General features: G+C 42.3%; 1 protein-coding gene across 5 annotated transcripts; it reads left to right on the forward strand.

Moving 5' to 3' along the window:
* The first annotated feature begins 566 nt into the window (after positions 1 to 566).
* On the forward strand, positions 567 to 22606 carry fgfr1a (fibroblast growth factor receptor 1a). Of its 5 annotated transcripts, none has more exons than XM_026321320.1 (18): positions 567 to 1222; positions 4946 to 5120; positions 9614 to 9856; positions 10066 to 10155; positions 10641 to 10813; positions 12753 to 12876; positions 13654 to 13844; positions 14147 to 14297; positions 17267 to 17463; positions 17832 to 17977; positions 18247 to 18368; positions 18885 to 18995; positions 19591 to 19781; positions 19956 to 20078; positions 20165 to 20235; positions 20340 to 20477; positions 21125 to 21230; positions 21323 to 22606. In XM_026321320.1, the coding sequence occupies exons 2-18, from the start codon at positions 4973 to 4975 to the stop codon at positions 21497 to 21499; spliced, it is 2502 nt and encodes an 833-aa protein (XP_026177105.1). In that variant the 5' UTR covers positions 567 to 1222; positions 4946 to 4972; the 3' UTR covers positions 21500 to 22606. The 5 variants fall into 5 exon arrangements, with proteins under 5 accessions (XP_026177105.1, XP_026177108.1, XP_026177107.1 ...); XM_026321323.1 differs by having other exon boundaries at positions 17267 to 17457; XM_026321322.1 differs by lacking the exon at positions 14147 to 14297 and adding an exon at positions 15098 to 15242.
* Positions 22607 to 23096: the final 490 nt, after the last annotated feature.

Below are 23096 nucleotides of genomic sequence, written 5' to 3' on the forward strand. Positions count from 1 at the left end.
GTAGTCAACTTACTGTGTAAAAAATATTCACGTGGTAATGTAAGAGGTGAGATAAACAATTTTATTTTTCATTAAATAATTCATGGAAACAAAATAATGTCAGAACTTTAAAGAAAAACAAAACATTTCATACGAGAACAGTTTTCCTGGAAATGGGAGATGTTTGCTTTTCATTTTGGTTGAACAGTAGTCTAATTTTCTGATATAGGGGAGCTAAATAACAACCAGTACTTTACTGCTCACACTGAACAAACAATATTTACACATTAACACTCTGCATTAACACTGTCCCTTTAGTCTTGCAAAACCATCCAGTGTCTACAGAGTCATTTCTACCTTAAGCACAGTCAGAATGTGAGCTGTAGAAATAAATAAATATTCAGCTGAGTAAGGTTTTTAACCAGCTCTTCTCACTGTAGTCGCATGAAGGTACCAGATAAATGCACTTCTTGAGGCCGGCCGTGTGGAGCCCCTGGTTTCGCTGAAGCTGCTCATTGGGGCTTTTATTTTTACGGATAGAGACCGGAGGTGGTCTGTGCTGCGGCCTCTGTCTTGACTGTGGTCCGGAGGATGCGCATAGTCTCAGATTTAAGGGGGGAGGTTTGGAGCAGCCTGGACTCTCGTTGTTTAAGAGCATTTCTCCGCCAGGGACGGTCACAGATGCGCTCTGGGATCCATTTACGGGCCGCTCTTTTGTGAGGACACAGGCCGAGGCACAAAGGCCGTCGGGTGTGTAGTTAGAGTGAGCTGACCAACTTTTTCTGACGTGAGGACATTTGAGTTCGTGGCGAGCGAAGCGTTTCGGGATAAAGGGACTAACGTTACCAAAAGCCGCCGCACAGGCTGCTCTCGGCTCCTTTCTTCGGCTGTGTGGCCCAGCTGGTGAGGTAGAGGACGTGTGAGAGGAAACGCGGACTCAAGCGCGACGTAAGAGTTGAAACACACTCAGCAGCGTTTGGGAAGTTTGCTCCGTGTGTGTGTGTGTGTGTGTGTGTGTGTGTGGCTGTGGCTGGCGGAGGGCGGCACGCACGTTCCTCTGTCGCACAAGTTTGGGGGAAAATGTGCAAACCTGTGCGCTAAACGTCGATACTTTGGAGTAACTCGTTAAGGGGCAACGCATTTAAGTGTGGATATACATTTTCCTGGAGGTTTTCAGCATCCAGCCTCAGCCCGGGGTCTCCTCCGACCAACGCTGGCTGTTTCGCAGCCCCCCGCCACTGAGGTGAGTTGGCGTCTTTTATCCCGTTAGGCTTTGATTTGGCTTCACGTTACGTCGTGTTTACGTGCCTGGAGCAAGGTCTGACTTCACTGACCAAACTCTTGTCCCACAGCAGGCACAGTTCACCTGATGTGGCGTTTAAATTGAGAAGCAGGTATATAGTTTCTGACTTTGTTTTGTTGTTTAGAAAATTGATTTAGCTCCCTTGAAACGTGTAAAACAGGTAAACTGTGTGTTGGCTCCACCATGGTTCACAATGAGAGGACTAAACAGAAGAGCACAGGGCCCAAACGCTGCCTGCAGTCCAGCTACAACTGATTTATCTTCTGTGTAAAGTCACAGCAGGCGCCTTTAATCAGATTAGATCACTGACTTGAATAAATACTGCCCACATCAAGAGTGAAGCCTGGAAAGTAGCTAAAGGTTAACTTGCATGTGATGTGTTGTTCTCTTTAGGCGATCGAGTTGGGTTTATTGGATAAATGCCTCTTTCTGTGGTCTCGTAAGATTCATTGTTTTGTGTCTTGTTACCTTACACATCCTTGGTCATGTCCTTTGCTGTGTCACAGGTTCAGACTAAACTACCAGACATAACCAAGAGAGCTCAGTCATTGCTCAGTCAACAGCATTTGTTTCTTTCCAATCTTGGGGCAAAGCACTTCTTCAGAAAAGCAGTGAAGTGAGGTACATCTTACAGTCTCAGAGGACGCCATCATTACTACATCTGTCATGAAGTCTGGGTGTGCACGGGCCAGTCTGGTGTCATGCAAAGCTCTAAATGTTATGTTATAATGGGAGAGGGAGACGATGGATGGTTTAGGAAAGCAGCAGGTCCACAGGGACTTTACCAGGGAGAAAAAAGTAATTTTTTTCCCCAGCCATGTAATGAGAAGTGAGGGATTGTCCTGCCCTCTAATTTATTGCCTGCTCCCCTGACACTGAATTATTGTCACTTGAGCTGTAGGATTGTATTTACTATAGCTAAATCAAGAAATGTGGTCTGCGTGAGTGTGAGAATCACGTCCAGGTGTAGAGTTTGGTTTCATGATTTCATGTGTCTAGGAAAACATACCTGCAGATCACATCTGATTGTGCTTTGGATTTAGGAGCCAACCAAATGGCTTGGTGTCAGTTGGCTTGTCATTAATTGTCCTCACATTTAAGTGTAATGTCAGGACAGCTGATCTCCCCCTATGGCAGACCAGTGATTCAGATTGTGAGGCTGTAAAGAAAAAAACAGAAGTGTCTGTTTTTGTGAAAACAGTAGCCTTAGGAAAATGGTCTGATGCTCCTATGTCCACTGAAGTGCAGCCATGTGCAGACTGGCCTGTTGTGGCTGGACGCACAGACCTAACAGGGAAGGGGGTCTACAGAATTTGGGAACTGAGGAATTTTATGCATGAATGGCAGTGAACAGCAATTATGATCCAGGCAATGTTATGGTTTAGGCTTCTACAAGCCTTCGTGTTTGTATAACGAGAGAAGCCAAATGTTGTTGCATGTTCTTATCTGCTCATTTTGCCATATTTTCACAGTTTCTTATCACCACATAAAATAAGTGTCATTTTACCAATCATGTGATCCTGCACAGCTTTCATAAGGCAGAAAAATATTAAATTTATCCTTTTCAAATGGGAACTTTAAAGTTAGAGGTTTTATTGTCTGAGCTGTTTGTTGATTTTCTTAAATGAGTTTTGTTTCATACGATTGTTTCTGCTATTTATAAGAAAAAGCACGTTGCCTCTCCATCAATTTTACCAAAAGTATTAGTAATAAAATTAATGAAAGATCTCAATAAAGATGTTTTTAAAGGGGGTAAGTTGAGCACACATTATAACACTTGATATTAGCTCAGATGTTCTTGGTATTTCATTTTGATGCTACAGCTTATTGGGGGTAAGTATATCCGTATAGATCATTTGCTGTTTCATGAAAATGTCGTAGTATCACCCACATATCTGTGATAAGCTAATATTAGCTTATACATCAATTTATTGTTTTAGTTTTTAGCTCTAATAGTAAGTAGAAGTAAAAACTGCGGTGAAGAAAATAGGACTACTACTACAATTTATTTATTTATTTATTTTTCTTTCGGGACTATGAAATCTTTGGCGGGCTGACACTGTTTGCTGCTAATGTTAAAGCCAACGTGTGAGTCAGTCTCTATTGAGATCTGCTCATAAGTTCAAGATGAGTGTGCTCTGTGTGGATAGTAAGACTGTAATACTGCAAGTTTAACTCACACTCCTGTGGGAGTGGAGTATGACAAAGCGTTGTGTCATACTTTAAAGAAGCTACTTCCTCCTCTTTCAATTATTGGCGGTTGTCGTAGTGACGAGGGCCCAGGGAACGTGGTCGGCTGCTCTTTGCGGTTCCTTGTCTGGCAGCAGCAGCACTTTCTTGGATCCCTCCCAAACACTGACTCACTGCTTACAGAGCGGCGATGACCACGCTTCTTCGTCCCCCTTGAACCCCCCTGGTCCGGCTCAGCTGCTGGAACACTAGACCATTCTTGGAAAGTGAAATTGAATTGGTTTTGAGGAGAACACAATGACTGTTTCAGTGATGAATGCTCACACAAGCGATTGGCTCTTAAAGAAACCACAGCTGCATCTGAACATGACTGTGTGTGAAAACATAAACCAAGCTGGGTTTTCTTCGACACAGGCGCGATGCTCATGTTGCCGTTGTCGTATAGAATAAACTTTGCTATTTCGGATTCAAATTGAAAATCTTCACTGATCCAGCCTGTGTTCTCAGGAAAAAGAAAAGACTCTTAAAAAGCAGCATTTGTTTGAGAAACTCCTGGCAACTCATGGAAGCAAATGGTTTTGGGGGTGGGGGTCATTTTGGACAAAACCAACTGTTAGGTGATAGATCTCTCAGCGTGGAAATGATGACACGGCGGCCTCTCTACAAGAGTGTCACATAACAGGCCGCAGGGTTTTTTTTGGCCTTAAACAAATTCCTCCAGGGAGGTTATGGGGGGTTGAGGGTGAGTGTTAATCTCTGGGTCCAGATGCGGCAGAGGTGATGATGCAAGCAGATGTGTATATGTGACGGTCACCCGCTGAACTATGGCCCATTTTGAAGGATACTGTCCATCCTTTCCCTCCGACAGTACTCCCACAGCACAAACCGCTAACTTGACATGGCATCATCTGACTGATGACAGTGTTCATGAGTTTAGGCTCCAGTCGCTACTTTGAAGTTTTGAAAAACAACATTTCATTCCTAAGAAATGAGCAAGACATACCCATTGTTTGTTTGTTCAAGCTATCAGACCAAGCCTGGTGCTCTGCAGTTTCTTATCAGTGTTTTTGTACAAACAGGCCTAAAAGCTGAAGTACCTACCTTGACCCTTGCAGACATACAGAATCTTCTCTTCTTTTTTAACCAATGAGTAATTTATTTGTCATCAAAAATATCTACTAACATTTGTTTAAAAATACATTAGATTTTTTTTTTCTGGTATGTTTCCGATTTATGGTGCAAAGGAGCGGTTGCTTTGAGATCTTAACTGGCCTGGTTTCATTGTTGCATGTTACATTTTATCTTCTGTCTAGTGCACTTCAAGCGGATGTTTCCTACTAACTTGTACCTTGTATTGATTTTGAGGTATTGTATTTTTTCCCCCTCTGATAACAGGATCATGAAGGAATGAGGCATTTTCATGTGATCATGGATTCATTTGTTTTTGTTCACTTGTGCTATTCTATTTTCTAGCTGAGCACCGTGAATGACCTGCTGCTGATGCCCCAAAAGTCTGAATGGAGTTACAGAAAAGCCAACAGTTGTAGCTCCCTCAGCAGGATGCTGATGAGGCAAAGTATACTTCTGTTTCTGGCTTTGTGCGCCCCGATTTTAAGGACCGAATGCCGGCCTGCCAACACCGATGATGGTAAGATGGCTTCATTAGTTAAAGCTACTCACACTTCATTTGCGCAGTGCTTTTTTTCTAGTTCTGGTTGCAGTGTTATTAAATACCAAGTAACTGCTTCCAAACTTATTAAGTCTGATCTTGACTCTTGCCTTGAGGAAAAAGTGCATTGTTAATCAAAGCTTTGTTCTTTGTACAGGAACGTAATCTTAACACACACCAGGCTTTGGTAAAGTCCTTTGTGGCGTCAGTGTTCCTCCACCGCCCCCATTTCTGATGTCGTTTGAGTGCACTTTACTGAGGCAGATGTGGCACATCTGTGTTTCTGACAATTAGTAACACCTTTTAACCAACTTTTAACTAAACCAGTTCATACTACTGTGCTTATTAGAAAATGGTTCCCGTTTAATATGAATGGTCCATAAGTTTGTTTTGTTGTTAAACTGGACGGTGCAACATATTTATTGTGAAATAGTCTGGCTGTTACACAAGTTCAACTCTGAAGAGGGGAAAGAGGCACTGAAATTGAATCCTTAAAAATGTGTCTCTTGGATACAGTCCAGCAATATAATAGCTGCCTGGACTTGTGGGTAGATGAGTTTAGATGTTTACACTCTGCAGTCGGAAGTGGAGAGCAGCAAAAGAATATGATGAAGCTTAGAGTTATAATTAGAATAATTAACCAAGAGGGTCTCTCTTGGGCTGTAAGCCCTAAAATAAACGTTGTGTGGCTGTGTTTAAGTCTGCGTTGGGACAGGGAGGAGTAAATGACTCCCATCTGTAGCCCAAGGGCAGCCCCACTACCTAGCAGTCCCTGCTTTTCTCCTCCTTTTGTAATGAAAAGGTATTTGTTGTCACCGAGAGAGGAGTTAACTGCCAGGGAAACTATAAATTAGCCTGTTTTTTGAAAAAAAGAAAGAAGATGCTACTTTGAGCCCTCCCTTATTTTCGAGGATAAAGTTTCTGAGGAGAAGGTTTATCTTCTAAGGTGAGCTATAAATTTCCACTGGGGTGGGGAAGTCTGATGCATTTACACTCCACCCAGCTTCTAATCACCAAATGGCCAGGTACTATCTCTGCGCCTCTGTGCTTTTGCTTCTGCTCCCCCACAGACTTTAGCTTGGGAATGCTTCACTTTCCCCCCGCTTCCCTGCTGGGTGACGGATGGCTTCAGCTGTCGACAAACAATCACAGCAGAAGCATTTGGTTGCATTCCTTTTGTCTAGGGGTTGGGGAAACAAAATAGTTATATGGAAATGGTCATGTTTTATGCGTGCTTCATTGTTTGTCTTGGGGTTTTTGTTTTGTGTGGATCACATAAGAAGAGAATATTCCCTCAGCAAATTCAGCTTCATTGAATTTCTTTAGGGGCCACATGAACAGCCATTCAGATTTTTACAGGCCTTTAAATCATTTCTGAATGTGATCATTCTGCAAAACGTCCTTTTAGTTTAAAATCATCTTGATGCATGTCATAACAGTGAATGTAAGTTTTTTTGTGTTGTTTCGAGTGGTTTTCTTTGACTCTGTGCTCTCTTCTCACTCTGACACCAAATGAAACAAGTGCACCTAAAGGATTAACACCAGGTTTGTTGAGTATTTGTCCTGTTACCATTAACTATTACTCAAGCATCCGTCATTTTGATACAGACTCAGTTCTGCTTCTCATTAACATAGCATCTCAGCTTACATATTTAATCTTTTAGCTAAAACTCTGATGGGAAGAAGCTTCTGAAATAGCAATAGGGCAAGTCATGTCATAAATATTCATGATTCATTGAGGCACAAAACTCCCTTTTGTTGAAGCTACTTTAACCTGATAATTAAATATGGGAAAGGATAGTGTTGTGTATGTGCTTTTTATTGGAGTTTTTCAGACTGTCTGAATCTTTGCAGTGGAGCAAACAGAAGTTTTCTTCATTTAAGAGGTCCTGGTTTTACTGTGTTTGTCCATTAAAGACATAATGTAATGTTAAATGTAGCTGCACTCATTTAAATGACACTGGAACTACTTTGCACTGCACAGTGATTCTCGTAGCTCCCAAGTGCTAATCACACTGATTGTCAGTGGCTCATTTAGGAATGAAAAGCTCCTCCACTGCAGTGCTTTCAGTAGGGACGCTACCTCGGTGGATCTTTTTTTTGGTGGGGGGGGGTTGGGGTGAGCTTGCTAATAGGCATTGTCCTATTCTTTTCCTTCCTGCTGGTCCTGCCTTTTGTCTCTTATCAATCCCCTCTATGTGTCACCCACCCCTTCACTCTGGTGTGGTCAAATCAGTAGAGTAGGAAACTTGTCGTAGCCATTTTCTCTGTGTGCCACCTTAGCGCCTCAGCCAGCCGGACTCTACTGCATTCATCCATGACTGCAGTGAGTACAGGAAATCCCAGAAGTCATTCACGCGGCATATTGCTTCCTATCTTGTAGCCAGAGAAGGTTCCATAGACTGGCGCCAACTCTTCCTTTTAGTTGATCGTGAATTTACAGACTACTGAGTTTAAGATTTTATTTTTTTTTCTCTCTTTAAAACCTCTCAGTGCTTTCTTCTTCAGCAAAACTCCTTTCATGATTTATGTAATTAGGCTGATTTCAAATGATGTCAATCAATTTTTCCAATTGCTTGGAGGAACACGGGAGAACCCATTTTAGATGGGCTGCTTTCTGAAAATACATTCCTTAATCCATTTTAATCCGATCAGGATTATTTGAGATGAAACATCCTCAGACTCGAGGGAAATGTTGGAAACTTGGCACTTACCTCCCTGTGAAGGCTTGTAAATAAATTTACTGTGAGCGAGACAAGTCTGTTGCTGTATGTGTTCTACATTGAGTTGGTCAGAAAATGTTGTGTCTTTTTGTTAGGCTGTGGTTAAGTTGATTTAACTGCTGTGTGTTGTATCCAACCTCAGTTTTAAGAAAGTTGTCACAGATGGTCTTGATTGGTCTCTGAAAACGCACAGCACAAAATTTACAGCTTTTATGGGCGTTTTATGATGTCTGCAGTCAGATTAACAGCTAGGATGTTGACACAGTTTTATCAGTGTGATCTCTATTTAGAAAGCAGGGACAGGACCACAGTGGTCAGCCCTCACACGCAGCATGGAGACCTTGTGGTTAAGGCTGCGTCCAGGTTCGGTAGCTGCAGCCCATCACTAAATGCCTTTTCTGCTTTCCCCCTTTGGTTTTGTTTTTGAGGAGAAAGTTGATCCTACCCCCTGGCCCCTTTTCCTGCTGGGATTAAGGGCCTGTCAGACATATGTGATCCAGGAAATACCTTTACTAGGCCCAAGTGGGGTCACCATAGCAACTGGCACTAGAACCTGCCGCTGCAGGCCCTCTCTCGCTCGCTCCTGTGCACATGCTCAGTGGCTCACTCTCCCTGCTCCCTCTCCTCCTTTATTGTTAGAGGCCTTTGTTGTAATGGTGGGAGGGATTAGTCAGGTTTGCTGATGTTGTCCTGAGGTTATGTTATTTAGATGTGCTTCCTTTTGTGTGACAGTGTGTTTACAATCTCACAGCATGTTTTGAGAACAATTCAGAATAATCGTATTTTGAGGGATTGCTCATCACTATTGCATTCGATTAGCTTGTTTTTTGTTTTTATAATGCTGAAGGGACAGCAGGACATGGGAGAGGAGGACAAGCAAAATGAAAGTGATTCTACATTGTAGTGCTACACTGTGGAGATGTCACTTGGCTACAACGAAATAACGTGGAACAAATCTGAAACAATAAATTAATCAGTCGGTTCACATAAAATGAATCAGCAGCTATTTTAAGAATCAGTTAATGTTTTGATTAATTTAAGCAGAACGCCAGCATTTTGGAGTCATGTCCACAACATCATGGTATTATGTGATGTAGTCAGAGCAGCGTATCGTGTGATTCTATAACAAGAATGTCAAAAAAGTTGGCTGCTGACAATCTTTACCTTTGTAACGAGACAAACACCACCATTGTGATGGACAGTGTGTAAGCATAATTGGGTTACCCCCTCCTCCTTGTGGACTATGTAGTTATTTACAACGGGGGGCTCAGGTGTCCAGCTCTGTGACGCCTCCCCTTTCTTCATTCCTCTAATTAAATTTCACCATCCTTTCCCATGTAGCTCCATGCCTTCCTGATGATAGGCCCTTGACTCATTTAGGATTCAATTTAATTTGTGGTAGAGGTTAGACGGGCACTGTGCTGGTAGGAAATTGGGGAAGGACTTTCCTGCTGTCTTTTGGACCCTGTTTCATGATTAAAGTACTTTTTGATCTGTTTACAGTACATATAGAGCCCTGTTCTGTATGAGAGCACTCTGAACATTTTAGACACACTGCACCCCTCTCAGTTCATATTTATTCAACCTACGATGTGGTGCAGTTTTTTCAGTAATCCTGGTGGTTATCCTGGCGAATGTGTCAGCGTTTGTCCCAAATATATAAACTTGTGTGTGTTCATAGGGTGTTGATGATTGCATGCAGTGTTAAATGGCCTGCTGAAATAGATTTATGTCCTGTGTTTTCTTCAGTGTCTGCAGAAAGGCAAGCAGAGCTGTACACACTCAATCTTGGTGATCGTCTGGATCTGAGTTGCTCTGCCAAGGACTCTCTTCATGCTGTCAACTGGACGAAAGACCATGTCATCATCGTGGATGGAGAACACACACGCATCCGCAACGGCCAGCTGGAGATCGAGACTGTGGAGCTGACTGACTCTGGACTGTACGCATGCATCACTTTTGGCAACCACAGCAGCTTCTTCAACGTCACAGGTATAGTAATGGCAGCAGTGCATATATAAATAAGCAGCCGATGTAGTTTTTCTGTAAAATTCTTTTATTGAATAAATATCAGATGAAATAGTATAGCTATATATTGACCTTTTGCTTTTCTTATATATGAAGAACATACACCTTTGTTTCTGATGTACATTAAGAAAGAAATTAGTCTGAAATCTCACAGTTGCTTTGTGTCTCAATAGTTGATACCCTGGCCTCATCTGAAGATGATGATGAAGATGAAGAGTCTTCATCAGAGGAAGCCAAACTGTTGGGTAGTCAGAAAATGCTGCGTAAGTTTTCTGATCTAATGCAACTGCAACAGATGAGCATTATTCGCTCACCCAAAGTCACGGGATTATGAGTGACTGTCAGGAATGGTTGGTGATTTGAGTTGTATGATTCAGTTGTGGGTCGACCATGTGTGTGTGTGGGTCACATCTGAGGGAATGATTTCACTCTGAATCAGAGGGTTTTCACTACCTTGGTGACAGCTTTCACATGAGGAATGTCCCTGTGGTGACTAAACATGGTTAACCTTAAATCTCTTCCAATTTGTATGTAGGGTAGTTAAGACACAGGCATCATCATCTGGCTACTACTGCCCAACTACCCACAAGAATCCAGTGGCTGCCAAGTATGGCATGCACGCCGACCTACAAGTCTCACTCTGAGCACTGTGTCCTGCTGAGATTTATAGAACACATGTATTTGTTATTCTATACTAACTGATTTATTTATTTATTTTTTTTCCTTTTTTTTGTGTCTTGTTCTTTAGCGATGGCCCCGCAATGGGCACATCCAGAAAAAATGGAGAAAAAGCTTCACGCTGTCCCAGCCAGTAAGACTGTAAAGTTCCGATGCCAGGCCAACGGCAACCCAACTCCTACTCTGAAATGGTACAAGAATGGCAAGGAGTTCAAGAGAGACCATCGTATTGGAGGCTTCAAGGTTAATAAGACAAATATTTTAAAAACGCGTTCTCCTCAGCTCATTGTGACCCTCCTTAGCATTTTTGCATTTGCATTGCTTCGACCTTGGTCCCTATGACTGGAGATGTGGCAGTGATCTCATTTCCACATTAGATCACCACCCCTTCCCCTCGAGTAAGAACAGCTTTCTTCAAGTGAAAAGCAGAGACAGGTTTCACGTTTGACCTGAGAAACAATGCAAGATGAAACCCTATGCCACAAAAAGGAACGTTGTGCCATAGTAATTATACCTCCAGGTGGGCAATCCTAGCTGTTCATTTGGATGAAGGATAACACTGGCTGTCCTCATTCTGGGTATCAGTGCGTCGTCTTTTCTGTAATTACATCCACGCAGTAGTAACTTTACCATGATACCTGCCTGTTTAGTGATATATATGATATGTGGTGTGTTTACTCCTTTTTGTTAAATCTTCCCATTTCCAGGCAGACAGCATTCAAATGTGATGCTAACTGCTGATAAACTGTGAGTTTATAATAGTTGATAAGAAAGTTTACACCAGTCTCTATATTTACTTGTAGGTGTGGCAGGACAGCAGTGTAGAATGGACCTGTCATATACCGGATTTACTTCAAATGGCATGAAACCTTTAGAGAATGACCGAATTAAACCGTTTTTAATATTTGGTTTGAGCTCTAATGTAATCAGTTGTTTCCTTTTGAGCACAAGTAAGTTATGAAAGCCAGCTATTGTAGTAATCCACGGCCTTATGAGCCATCATATAATTGATTATGTATTAGGGGGTATTAGGTGTTCACAGAGGATAAGAAACAACTCTTCTCCTTCCCTGCATCTGCTCTTATCATCAAGGTGTAAGCTGGTCCAGCCTTGCCTTCTCCATCCCCAGCCGGGACACATTTAGGGGTTTCCTCTTAGCTTCCTCTCACTTTGTCCCCTCTGAGCCCACCATCCAGCCAGGCAGCACATTTAACCATCTGGCTGCTGTTTTTTCAGTTGAGGTGCAAAGGTCTGCAGCAGTGACCGCGGACGTCTCTCATCCCTCCCACACTCCTGCTTTTATGGCCAGATTTCTATTGTTCATGTCGTCTGCATGGAGACGTGCAGGAGGGAGGGAATAATGTAAACCACATGTATATGAAGCCAAGCACAACACATCTGGCAGCAGGCAGACATTTTTAGCTAAATGAGGGAAACTCTATGGCTCGGCCTGTGTATATGCATGTTTGATGTTACCATTGCCTTAGAGGTTTGTTGGTTAATCACACACTGCCGGTCTTCGCAGATTTATGGAAGAAAAATTATAACATGTCTTGGGAAAAAAAGTGCCAGACATCAGTTGGTGCTAATAAGAAAGGCTGGGCCAGCTGTATATTACACATGTACCCATTTTCCATGGTCTTTGTTAGGTAGACAAAGAGCCACTGTTTAAAACATTGGGTGGTGTTTCAAGAAGAGGAAGTTGTTATTTTGTTCTCACATCACACATCATCGAATGTGTTAGATGTTCCTTTCAATTGAACATATTTTGATTTACAACGGTTCATACTGAGAGAATGCAGAAAAAAAATTCTTTCATGTTTTTGGTGTTAAACACAGAATTGAACTTTAGCTCTAGCTCTCATTGGCATTACTCACTACTGGCCTCATTTATTTGAATTCAATTAAAATAAAAATTAGATTCATGAACAGTATAGTTGGCTTCAATTGTTTGTTCTTTCCATTTCTGTTGTGATCAGGAACTAAAATTACCTGCAGGGATTTCTTTTGTTGGTGAAGAATCTGTGCAAACAGCTGGAAGTTGCCAGCTCTGTTTAATAAATAAGCTCTATAACTATTAATACCCATTAATCTGTCTGGACTGTATAACTTCTATTATTGCTGTCTAGTTCTTCTATACATTAGCCACAGTAACCTTATCCCCCTCCTCCCAAACATTTAGGTCCGGGACCACATGTGGACCATCATCATGGAATCTGTGGTTCCCTCTGATGAGGGAAGCTATACCTGTGTGGTGGAAAACCAGTATGGCAGCATCAATCACACCTACCAGCTAGATGTGGTTGGTAAGTATCTGTTTTAATAACCTGTTGAATATTGAATATTCATGGTCCTCTGTTCTGTTGGATCTGTTTCATAAATGTCTTACCCCAGTACACCTGATTAATCGATCAATCTTGTCCCAGAATTAAAGGGAACGATCTTGTAGTGTTGTGGGATTATTTGGTCTTTTTTTTTTTTTTTTTGGCCTTTTGATAAATTAAGCCTGTTTACTTGTCCTTAAGTGATGACTCCATGCTGAAGAGAGAAGTGATGACTCCTCTAGGACCTGTTCTGTGGCCCATTCTTACACCATTGGTCCTGTAAATCACAGTCCAACTTCCTCTGTCACTGTTGTCCCATGGGGTCTGCCTGACCTCAGAAGTCTAGAGTCTGATAAGCAGTGAGATCGCTTCAGTAAGCGAAAAGTTTTGGCACAAGTGCTCACTAAGTCCCAGTGGATGTCCTGGTTGAAACTCAGCCAGATTGTGTTTACTTTGAGGAGTTATTGGCCATCCAAATGAGCTGCAAGAACATTTCATTTCACAGTAACGGCTCCAGATGAGACACTTAACTCATCATACATGGGGAAATAGTTTACTTCTCTAAATGAGCAATTCCAGTCTGTAGTTTACCAAATAACAGAAATGACCTTGTTTGCCATCAGTCCAGGCTGTTTCCAGTAAATGGCCTGGACATAAGAAGTATCATTTGTACGGTTCAATATTTGCGCATGTGTTTGTCTTTTAATATTGCACATTTGTTTCACTCCTTGAAAACAAACATTTGTGTGTGTGTTTCAGAGCGGTCTCCACACAGACCTATCCTGCAGGCTGGCCTGCCAGCTAATCGCACTGCAGTGGTGGGTAGTGACGTGGAGTTTGAGTGCAAGGTGTTCAGCGACCCCCAGCCTCACATCCAGTGGCTAAAGCATATCGAGGTCAACGGTAGCCGCTTTGGCCCCGATGGTTTACCATATGTCCGTATCCTAAAGGTAGGAGCTTACACTGACCAGTCCTGCTACAACAAGCCTGACTCTACAGTAGTTTGAGTAATACCGAGGAGAAGCCGAATACTTTGCTTTTGAGGCATTCCTATTAGTTTATTTTTCTTTATTGCTATGTTAGTTCTTTTCCAGATGTGTCTATGAAAGGAGTCCAAAGTCCATCCTGTAAATATTTCAAACCTGATTTTGCTTTTCAAACTCTGAAATAAGCCACATGAATTTACTCAAACATCCAGTGTCAGTGTTTTTTTTTAATTTCTGTGTTGCACATGACTTGTCTTTATTTCCAGCATTCTGGGGTCAATAGCTCGGACGCTCAGGTGCTGACCCTCTACAATGTGACTGAGGAGGAGAGCGGAGAGTATATATGTAAAGTGTCCAATTATATAGGAGAGGCCAATCAGTCGGCCTGGCTGACTGTCATCAAATATGAGCCCACAGGTAACCACCACGCAGCAGTACAGGGATGACAGTGGAGACGCTTCTAAGACCACCTGGAAAAACTAGGACTGTTTAACTCAAGACAACCTCAGCTGTTTCTCTCCTCCCTCTGTTTCTCCCTCCCTCTCCTCTGCCTCAGTGCTCCTGACCGTAAATGACGCTATGGAAAATTCCCAGCAGAACAGTTGAAAGTGTTTTGTCTTAGGTTTATGTTGGATCCATTCTCATTCCTGCCCCATGCCTGTGCTGTGCCCTCCTAATAAGGGCCTTTCTTGCCATCTCCTTCTATTACTCTCGCTCACCTGCCCTTCAAAATCCTCCATGCATAGCTCACATGCACTCTTTCTCCTTTGTTTTTGTTTTGTTTTTTTTTTTGGTTTGTTTGGTTATTTTCCAGCTGTCCTCCTTTGCTTACCGATGTTTCACAAACCCCGTTTGTTTGTCTAAGGCTCAAATAGTTGACAGAAGTGTGTGTCTGAGTGTGTCCTGTTCTGCTGTGGAGTTTTCCATGTTGCCCATCTCGTGCATGTAGAGATGAGACTGAGGTATTTGATGTGGTGATAGGGTGGCCCTATGTGGGTATCAGCAGTGCAGACTCAACCTAACCAGTTCCTCCACTAACAGATACTGGAGGGCTCTTCCTGACAGAGTCCTCTGCAGGGGCTCTTGGTGGTACTTTTTGGGCAGATGGTGCTGGATTGATGAGGAGAACGCTCCTCCATCCTCTTTCTCTTTCAAAATCCTTTACTCATGATTCCCCTCTTGGGCCTCTTGTTGGGTCTTCCTGTATTATTTTCTAGACCGCTGGCCTTAACACCACGGACAAGGAAATGGAAGTCCTCCAACTGAGAAATGTCTCTTTTGATGACGCTGGGGAGTATACCTGCTTGGCGGGCAATTCTATCGGGTTCTCTCATCACTCTGCATGGTTGACCGTTTTTGAAGGTATCTGGTTCTGTCGCTCTTTCTATTTCTTTGCTTTCCCTTTTCCAACTTTAGCCTGGCTGTCCACCTTCACATTGACCAGAACAAGGTATCATGTGACCTTCGTTCTATTAAAAATGTGAGAGGAGGTGGCTCAGTGCATTTTACTAAGTACTAAACCTTCTTCTCTGTGCATGGCTGCTGCTCCATCTACACTCTCTAGATGGAAACATATGGGCCATGCTCCATTGTGTCTTAATTTGAATCACAGAAAGCCAAACAACCAAAAACTTGTCTGCTATGTAGTTTACCATGTCAAAGCAATTAAGCTTTAAAACAGGCCAGTAGTATTTTAAAGACAAGAAACATACTATAGAAACATACTTGAACCTCATTTTTATAGAAGGGTTGTTTGGCAGCTCTGATCAGATTTCACTTTGAACTCTCTCTACCTCTGCTCTGTAATTGGTGTTTTCATCTGATTCGGCATAAAGCTGATTTCTCTGACAGGCTCTACAAATGACATGTATTCCTGATGTCATTTCCTGCTGTGAGCACAGCAGCTGGCTTTGATAATTGGCTCGCTGCAGTGGATGTGTCTCATTCCTGAGGGTGGGAATGGACATTTGTTCAATTATCAAGCTGCCTGTCAGTCATCCTTTTCACACAAGTGCAGCTCACTTGTGTTGCTGGTGTTGGGTTGGGGTGTAATGGTACATTTCAGTTCATAGGGCTCCCTTGGTTTGGGATGCGTTGTTCTACATGTAATACTTCCAGCACAGTTGTAGCGGATAATCTCCCACTAACATAAGGAAACAAAATGCCATAACAATATTTTCAGTGGTGATACTGTAATTGGAGATTCATTATGAGTGCATATGTACATCTAAAATGTAAATACAAGCATGTTAGTCAAGTTAGGACAAAGCACATGGGTGACTACACAGTTACTGGTGGTTAACAACTAACATAGCCAAGTAAAGCTTTCTTGTGCATTAAAAAGTCATTTGAGTTGAGGTGTGCACATATAAGCAATCATTTCAAAATGGGCTAAGCACCACACCAGACAGGAATATGTGCTATTATATGGATCAACAAGTTACTGTTCAACATAACTGCAAGAATGACGGTAACACCAAGTACAATTAAACTGCGTCAAAAGGATTTTAATGCCACAGGAATGTTTTTGTTTGAACAAAAACACACTCAGAACTGGTATTTGTAAGACCTAGATCCTGTGCACAAAGCCACATCCCAAGCCAAGGCATGTCCTAGTTTTTATTTTTTTTGACTAAAATGTCTGTTACATCCCCTGTATTGGTATTAACAAAAGTTGGTGTTTTCACTACATGGGAGGAAAAAAACAAGATCTGCAGTTTTTTTTTTTTTTTTTTTTAATGATTTTTGCAACTTGGCTCATAAATCCTTTTTTTTTTTTTTTTTTTTTTTTTTTATAAAACGAGACATTTTGTTTTACCAGCACCAACACACAACTTGTTTAAAAAAACAAAAAACATTGCCAAATGAGAAAGAATTGGTCATATCAAAATTGACTTCTGTGTTAAGCTCATGCTGTTTCACACCTGTAATTAGCTTGTAATGGTTTGCAGTGTTGAACATTGTGTGTGAATTGTTGACGCTGTGTGAAAGTCAGATCCTTTGCACACCGACGGGTATATACAAGTGTAATAACAAAACATATTTCCTGTAGAACGCCTGACTGCTCTGACTATAACAACTTTGCACATTGAAGAATGTTGTGCTTAGGGAGTTTGCATCCCATCTGTCTGTGTCAAAGGCTCTGGCTTTTAGACTTTTAGACATAATAGCTGTGTGTGCGTGTGCTTAGGCAGGCTGTGTGTGTGCGTGTGCTTAGGCAGGCTGTGTGTGTGCGTGTGCTTAGGTAGGCTGTGTGTGTGTGTGTGTGTGTGCACGCGTGCGTGTGTGCAAGCATTGGTGTGTGTCTGTACAATCAGTTCATCCATGACAGCTGACCCCACCCCTCCCTACCCCCTGTCACTCTGCATCCCTCCCCTTCAATCCAGCTGTCCCACATTACCCTCCGGCCAACCACACCTACCTGGAGGTGGTAATCTACTGTGTAGGTTTCTTCTTCATCGCTGTCATGATTGCCATCGCAGTTATCGTCAAGACTCGTACCTCCTCGAAGAAGAGTGACTTCAACAGCCAGCTGGCCGTGCACAAACTGGCCAAAAGCATCCCCCTGCGCAGACAGGTAACAGAAAGTAGATAGGGGGTTTGGAATATTTGTACATTCCTTCTCTTCTTTTTCCATGGGTTCAATGTTTTTTTTTTTAACTTAAAGCTTTACAATATATTTGACTAAGACCTGTGTATAGTTTCACTTTTGATGAATAAGATAACACTAAAAACATCCTAGAGCTTTCAGGTTTTTGTAGATCTTTGAGGTCTTGAATATCAGGTGAGTGCTTAAGCTCCATGAGCATAGTAAACCTGAGTGGTTTGTTTAGGGCTTTTAGCAGCTGCTCTATAATCTTCATTATTCTGTGGTCACTGTTGATTAAATAAGGTAATATACAGATGTCTGCTCCACTATGAGGGGAGTAATGTCAGGCTTCTTTACCTCAGGTGTCTGTGGACTCGAGCTCCTCCATCCACTCTGGAGTGATGCTGGTCCGTCCTTCCCGCCTCTCTTCCAGCGGCTCTCCAATGCTGTCAGGGGTGTCTGAGTACGAACTGCCCCAGGATCCACGCTGGGAGCTTCCCCGGGACAGGTATGTTCTGGACAAAACCTTTAACCGTAAAAATGCCCTAGAAGCCAAGGGAGCCATATGAACTAAAGGTTAGTCTACTGATAGAAGGTTTATCTTGCTTTGGCAGCATAACTCCCATAATAGTATGACAACTGAGTGTATAAAATGTAGCAAAACATAATTTTGAAATCAATGTAAAGAGTAATAAAGACCAGGCCCTACACACATACTGGCTTTCAGGTAACCTCTGTATGTTACTGATTGATCTTTGTTTCTTCTCCCCTTTGCAGACTTGTTCTCGGGAAGCCACTGGGTGAAGGCTGCTTTGGTCAGGTGGTGATGGGAGAGGCACTGGGTCTTGACAAAGAGAAACCAAACCGTGTGACCAAAGTCGCAGTCAAAATGTTGAAATGTAAGTTAGCTGTTCTTTTTAAATGTTCTCAGATGTGCGGGGTACACAGTAGGTTTGGGTACTAAAACTAACAGTATCAGCAGTAATAAGTCATGTATTTGCAAAGAGGAAAACTGGTCAGTGTATGGGAATAAATTTAACAGAACCCTTGAGTCCAGACTCTTAACACCAAAGCTGTGAGGAACAGATTCTAAGAGACATCTGCTATTGGATCCCAGCCATTGTGGAAATGGGGGAGTGGAGTAAAAATTTATGAGAACCCTTGACATCCCATATAAATGGTGTTCATTAAACTGCACAGAGGAGTGAGGATGTAGGGAAAGTAGCATTTATTGTTTCGTACTTAAAGTGTCTTCCCCCTGGGAGCGTTCTCCAAGACAAACACCAGCCTAACTATGCAAGAGCTGCAGTGTTGGTGTACTTCGCAAGGTGATTATTGTGAGGCCTTTTTGGGCTTTTTCACCAGCAGAACACTGACCAATTACCCTAACATGATTTATTTTCTTTTCCCTCCAGCTGACGCCACAGAGAAAGACCTGTCTGATCTGATTTCAGAGATGGAGATGATGAAGATCATTGGGAAACACAAGAACATCATTAATCTACTGGGAGCCTGCACACAGGACGGTACGACCAGACAGACAGAGGCCTGCTACTGACCTACCCTGGTCTGCTCAGGCCAACACACATCCTGTTGTCCCTCAGACAACAGTGTTTGCTGTGAACAATACTTTGTGAGATGTGTAGAACAGCATGAATAAATGATTCTGACACCAGCTTCCAGTCTCACAGTTTGAGTTGACCACAGCTACTGCCGTTTCTCTCTAATCATGCCTGGTGAAAAACTACAGGAAAACGGTGCCCTAATGACCCTGTGCTGCACATCTCTGTTGCTGAAACACAAAGCTCAGTGTTCTCTCCACTTTGTTTCCCAGCTGTTAGAACTTTCTAACAGGATCTATTTGCCTGTGACCCTAGGATTTAAACTAAATTATTAACTAAATCTAATTTCCCATTTATAGTGATCAGCTTGTGACTTTTCTGGTGTATAGTAAATGCACATTACTTTGAGTGCATAACTATGCTCCTGCAGGGAAGATTTTGGATCTTCTGGTTAGCCTTTCTCTGGTGCTGTCGTCATATCTGATGTCTCCATTTAGAGCATCACACTGCGTCATGGTGATGAAATTATTCATCCTTACTTTTTCCCCACTGTTTCCAGGTCCTCTGTATGTGATAGTAGAATATGCATCCAAGGGCAACTTGCGGGAGTACTTGCGAGCTCGACGCCCGCCAGGCATGGAGTACTGCTATAACCCAGACCAGGTTCCCGTGGAGAACATGTCCATCAAAGACCTGGTGTCCTGTGCTTACCAAGTGGCCCGAGGCATGGAGTATTTGGCTTCCAAGAAGGTAACCATAAAATACAACCAGCCAATTTCAACCTTCCATCTTAAATACACAGAATCAGCCAGAGCAGCAGCTCTGTTTGAGAAATTGACGTGAATTTGGGCAGCAAATATTTTCAACAGATTGAGTCTCTGGATAAAGGTTCTGTTTTAGTAATGTCCGTTTTTATTTTTGTAGTGCATCCACAGAGACCTTGCTGCTCGCAATGTTTTGGTAACGGAGGACAACGTGATGAAAATTGCTGACTTTGGCTTGGCAAGAGATATCCACCACATTGATTACTATAAGAAGACCACCAATGTAAGTCCTCTTCTCCTTGATTTAATGTTTTTCACAAACATAAAAATATACTGTAGATAACCATATCATGCACATCTTTCCCACAGGGTCGTTTACCAGTGAAATGGATGGCTCCCGAGGCTCTGTTTGACCGGATATACACACACCAGAGTGATGTGTAAGTATCAGGTGTCATTACTTTTCCAATTCATTCTTGATGGAATGTGGAAAGGGTTTAGTCGTGCAGAAAATGTAGAAGCGGCCGTCTGTTTCTGTCTGCAGTTGGTCATTTGGGGTGCTGCTATGGGAGATCTTCACCCTGGGAGGCTCTCCCTATCCTGGCGTCCCAGTGGAAGAGCTGTTCAAGCTGCTGAAGGAAGGTCACCGCATGGACAAGCCCTCAACATGCACCCATGAGCTGTAAGGAAACACTAGATGCCTAAAATTAAACATTTTGCTTGTTTCTCAGACTTTTATATTTAATGAAGGTTTACTAAATGACTTTGCACTGTCAAAACTGATGGATCTTTAGAAAAAATGTTCAAATCTACTAAAGGAAGTCAAAAGCCTCTAACTTCAGTTCAGTTTGTGTGTTTGTATTTAGCCTATACACTATAACTCTAGGGAAAAAATGAAATGACTAAAAATAGTTTTGCTGTACTTGTACTTCTCAAGTCGCAGCTGTGTCTTGTGTATCCCAACAGTTTGTAGTAATATTTACATTACCCATGTTGTTGCATGCCAGAAAAATCCCAGGTGCTTGGCAACGACATCATGAATCCCCACCTTTGTTTGAGTGATGACCCATAAAACAAATTGCTCAGAGGTTGAGTGGGCTCTGAATGGAACACAGCTTTGTATTTAACACGTTCACCTTAGAGCTACAGGCAGACAGGAGATTCACCTACTCCTGACAAGAATCAACATTCTTTAACATACACCTTATTTATTTATTTAATATAGTTCTTTTTTTTTCTTTTTTCTTTTTTTTTTTTTGGAATGAACGCTCAGATATTAAAGGCAAGATAATCTTCACTGCTTGATTTGGACTTTGTTGGCCTGTGCAGGTATATGATGATGAGGGACTGCTGGCATGCTGTGCCCTCTCAGAGACCCACTTTCAAACAGCTGGTAGAGGACCTGGATCGCTGCCTGGCCATGACATCCAACCAGGTCAGTCCTTCTCTCATTGTACAAAGAAGAATCAGAAATTGCTATTGTGGAAGTGAAAGGTGACTTTTCTTCTTTTTCTTTTGCACCTGAAGGAGTATTTGGATCTCTCAATGCCTCTGGACCAATATTCTCCCAACTACCCTGACACCCGCAGCTCCACCTGCTCCTCCGGCGAGGACTCGGTCTTCTCCCACGATGCCGGAGCTGAGGAGCCCTGCCTGCCAAAGTTTCCTCCCCACTCTAACGGGGCAGCCATTAAGAAACGCTGATACCTCATCTCCATTCAGACAAACATTGACATTTCCTCCACTCCCTGCCTCATGGGGTTGGATTCTTCCCCACATTCCCAGAGATGAAGCTAAAAAAAAAAACAAAAAAAAAAAACTGGTGCTCTGTGAGAAAGGAGCTTGGAGACACCTTGTAGAACTCGTTGGATCACGTGGACTGAAGAGTGCAGCTGTTTTCCAGTTCTTGGCAGTGACGATGTTTATGGGGCACTTTGTATTAACGGGAGTGGCAGTTTGTCACAGTGTCACAAAAGAGCAGATTCTTCTTTCCACTTCGGGTATTCCACGGTTCAGGAGAATTGAAAGGACTGACTGTGATTCTGTCAGCTTTTTTTGTTTTCCCCTCCATGATCATTTCATCAGTAGTGAAGGACTAAATTCTGCTTTTCAGACCAAAACACTACCAAGGGACATACAGCACTGTGGTCCACTGCATAATTCATGCTGTTTTTGTAAATACAGTTAGATAATTATAAATATGATATATATTTACACTGTACCCTTATTTTTCTTAACATAATTGATTTATTTTGTACAAGGATGCTTTTGTTTGATCCATTTTTGAACATAGTCACTAGGGGCAGTTGTTACATGAGAATATCTTCAAATTGCTCAAATTAAATGGCCAGTTTTTTGCTGCATCACAGCTTTGATTTCCCCTGAATTTACTGCATAATCACCATGGGAAAAAAAAAAAATTCTATATATATTGGGTTTTCTGTGTAACTCGGTGTTTGGGGTTTCTCTCCAGCAGAAAAAAAAATAGATTTATGAACAGTTCTGTGTGCGTGTCTGCGTGGGGCAGATTTTATCTTGTCACTTTCAAGATTGTTCATTTCCTTCAAGGATGGTGACAACTATAATTATTCATGGTTGTACGCCGGGCTTGTTAGAACCAAGAGTAATTTGCTTCATTCAACATCATGCACTTCCACTGTGCATGCCTTCCATGTGATGAATGTATCTTCTATTGTAAATGCTTTAACAGGAGTCACATTTGCTGCCATATAACTTCTGTCAAACGGTTGCAGAACACGTATGTCATCGTGAAATGGATTACATTAAATAAAATTTTATCGAAAAACAAAACACCAAAGCTTTCAGAGTTTGAACTCAACTTCATAAATGGGTCTATAAATATCAAGACATTCATGTTTGTGATGTAAATCATGTTTACAGAGATGGAATGATGGCCACTTCTTCTCCCATCCATTTCCCATAGGTTGCCGATGGCTGATTAGAAATGATAATGCACTGCTGACATCAGAGAAAGGCGCAGAGGGGACAAAGAGCTACAGCCGGCCGTAAACATGTGATTTACAGCTGTGTTGAATGGCTTGGCAAGTGCTGGTGCTTCACTTCCATCCATCACCTGTACCAACCTTGATACCAGTGTCTGGCGCTGGCTTGCTGCCATTGGCTGATGCATCACCTGGATTGCAGTCTCCATGCAATAGTGTAAAATCAGCCGCACAACCCAACTTGCTCTCGACCCTTTTTAAAAGCCAGCCCTTACAGCTCGGGTCAGTGCAGCCAGCCTTGTGTCCGTACTGTGTTACAGCTGAACAGTTTTTTAAAT

This window comes from Mastacembelus armatus, chromosome 9, assembly GCF_900324485.2.
Source record: "Mastacembelus armatus chromosome 9, fMasArm1.2, whole genome shotgun sequence".
NCBI lineage: Eukaryota > Metazoa > Chordata > Actinopteri > Synbranchiformes > Mastacembelidae > Mastacembelus > Mastacembelus armatus.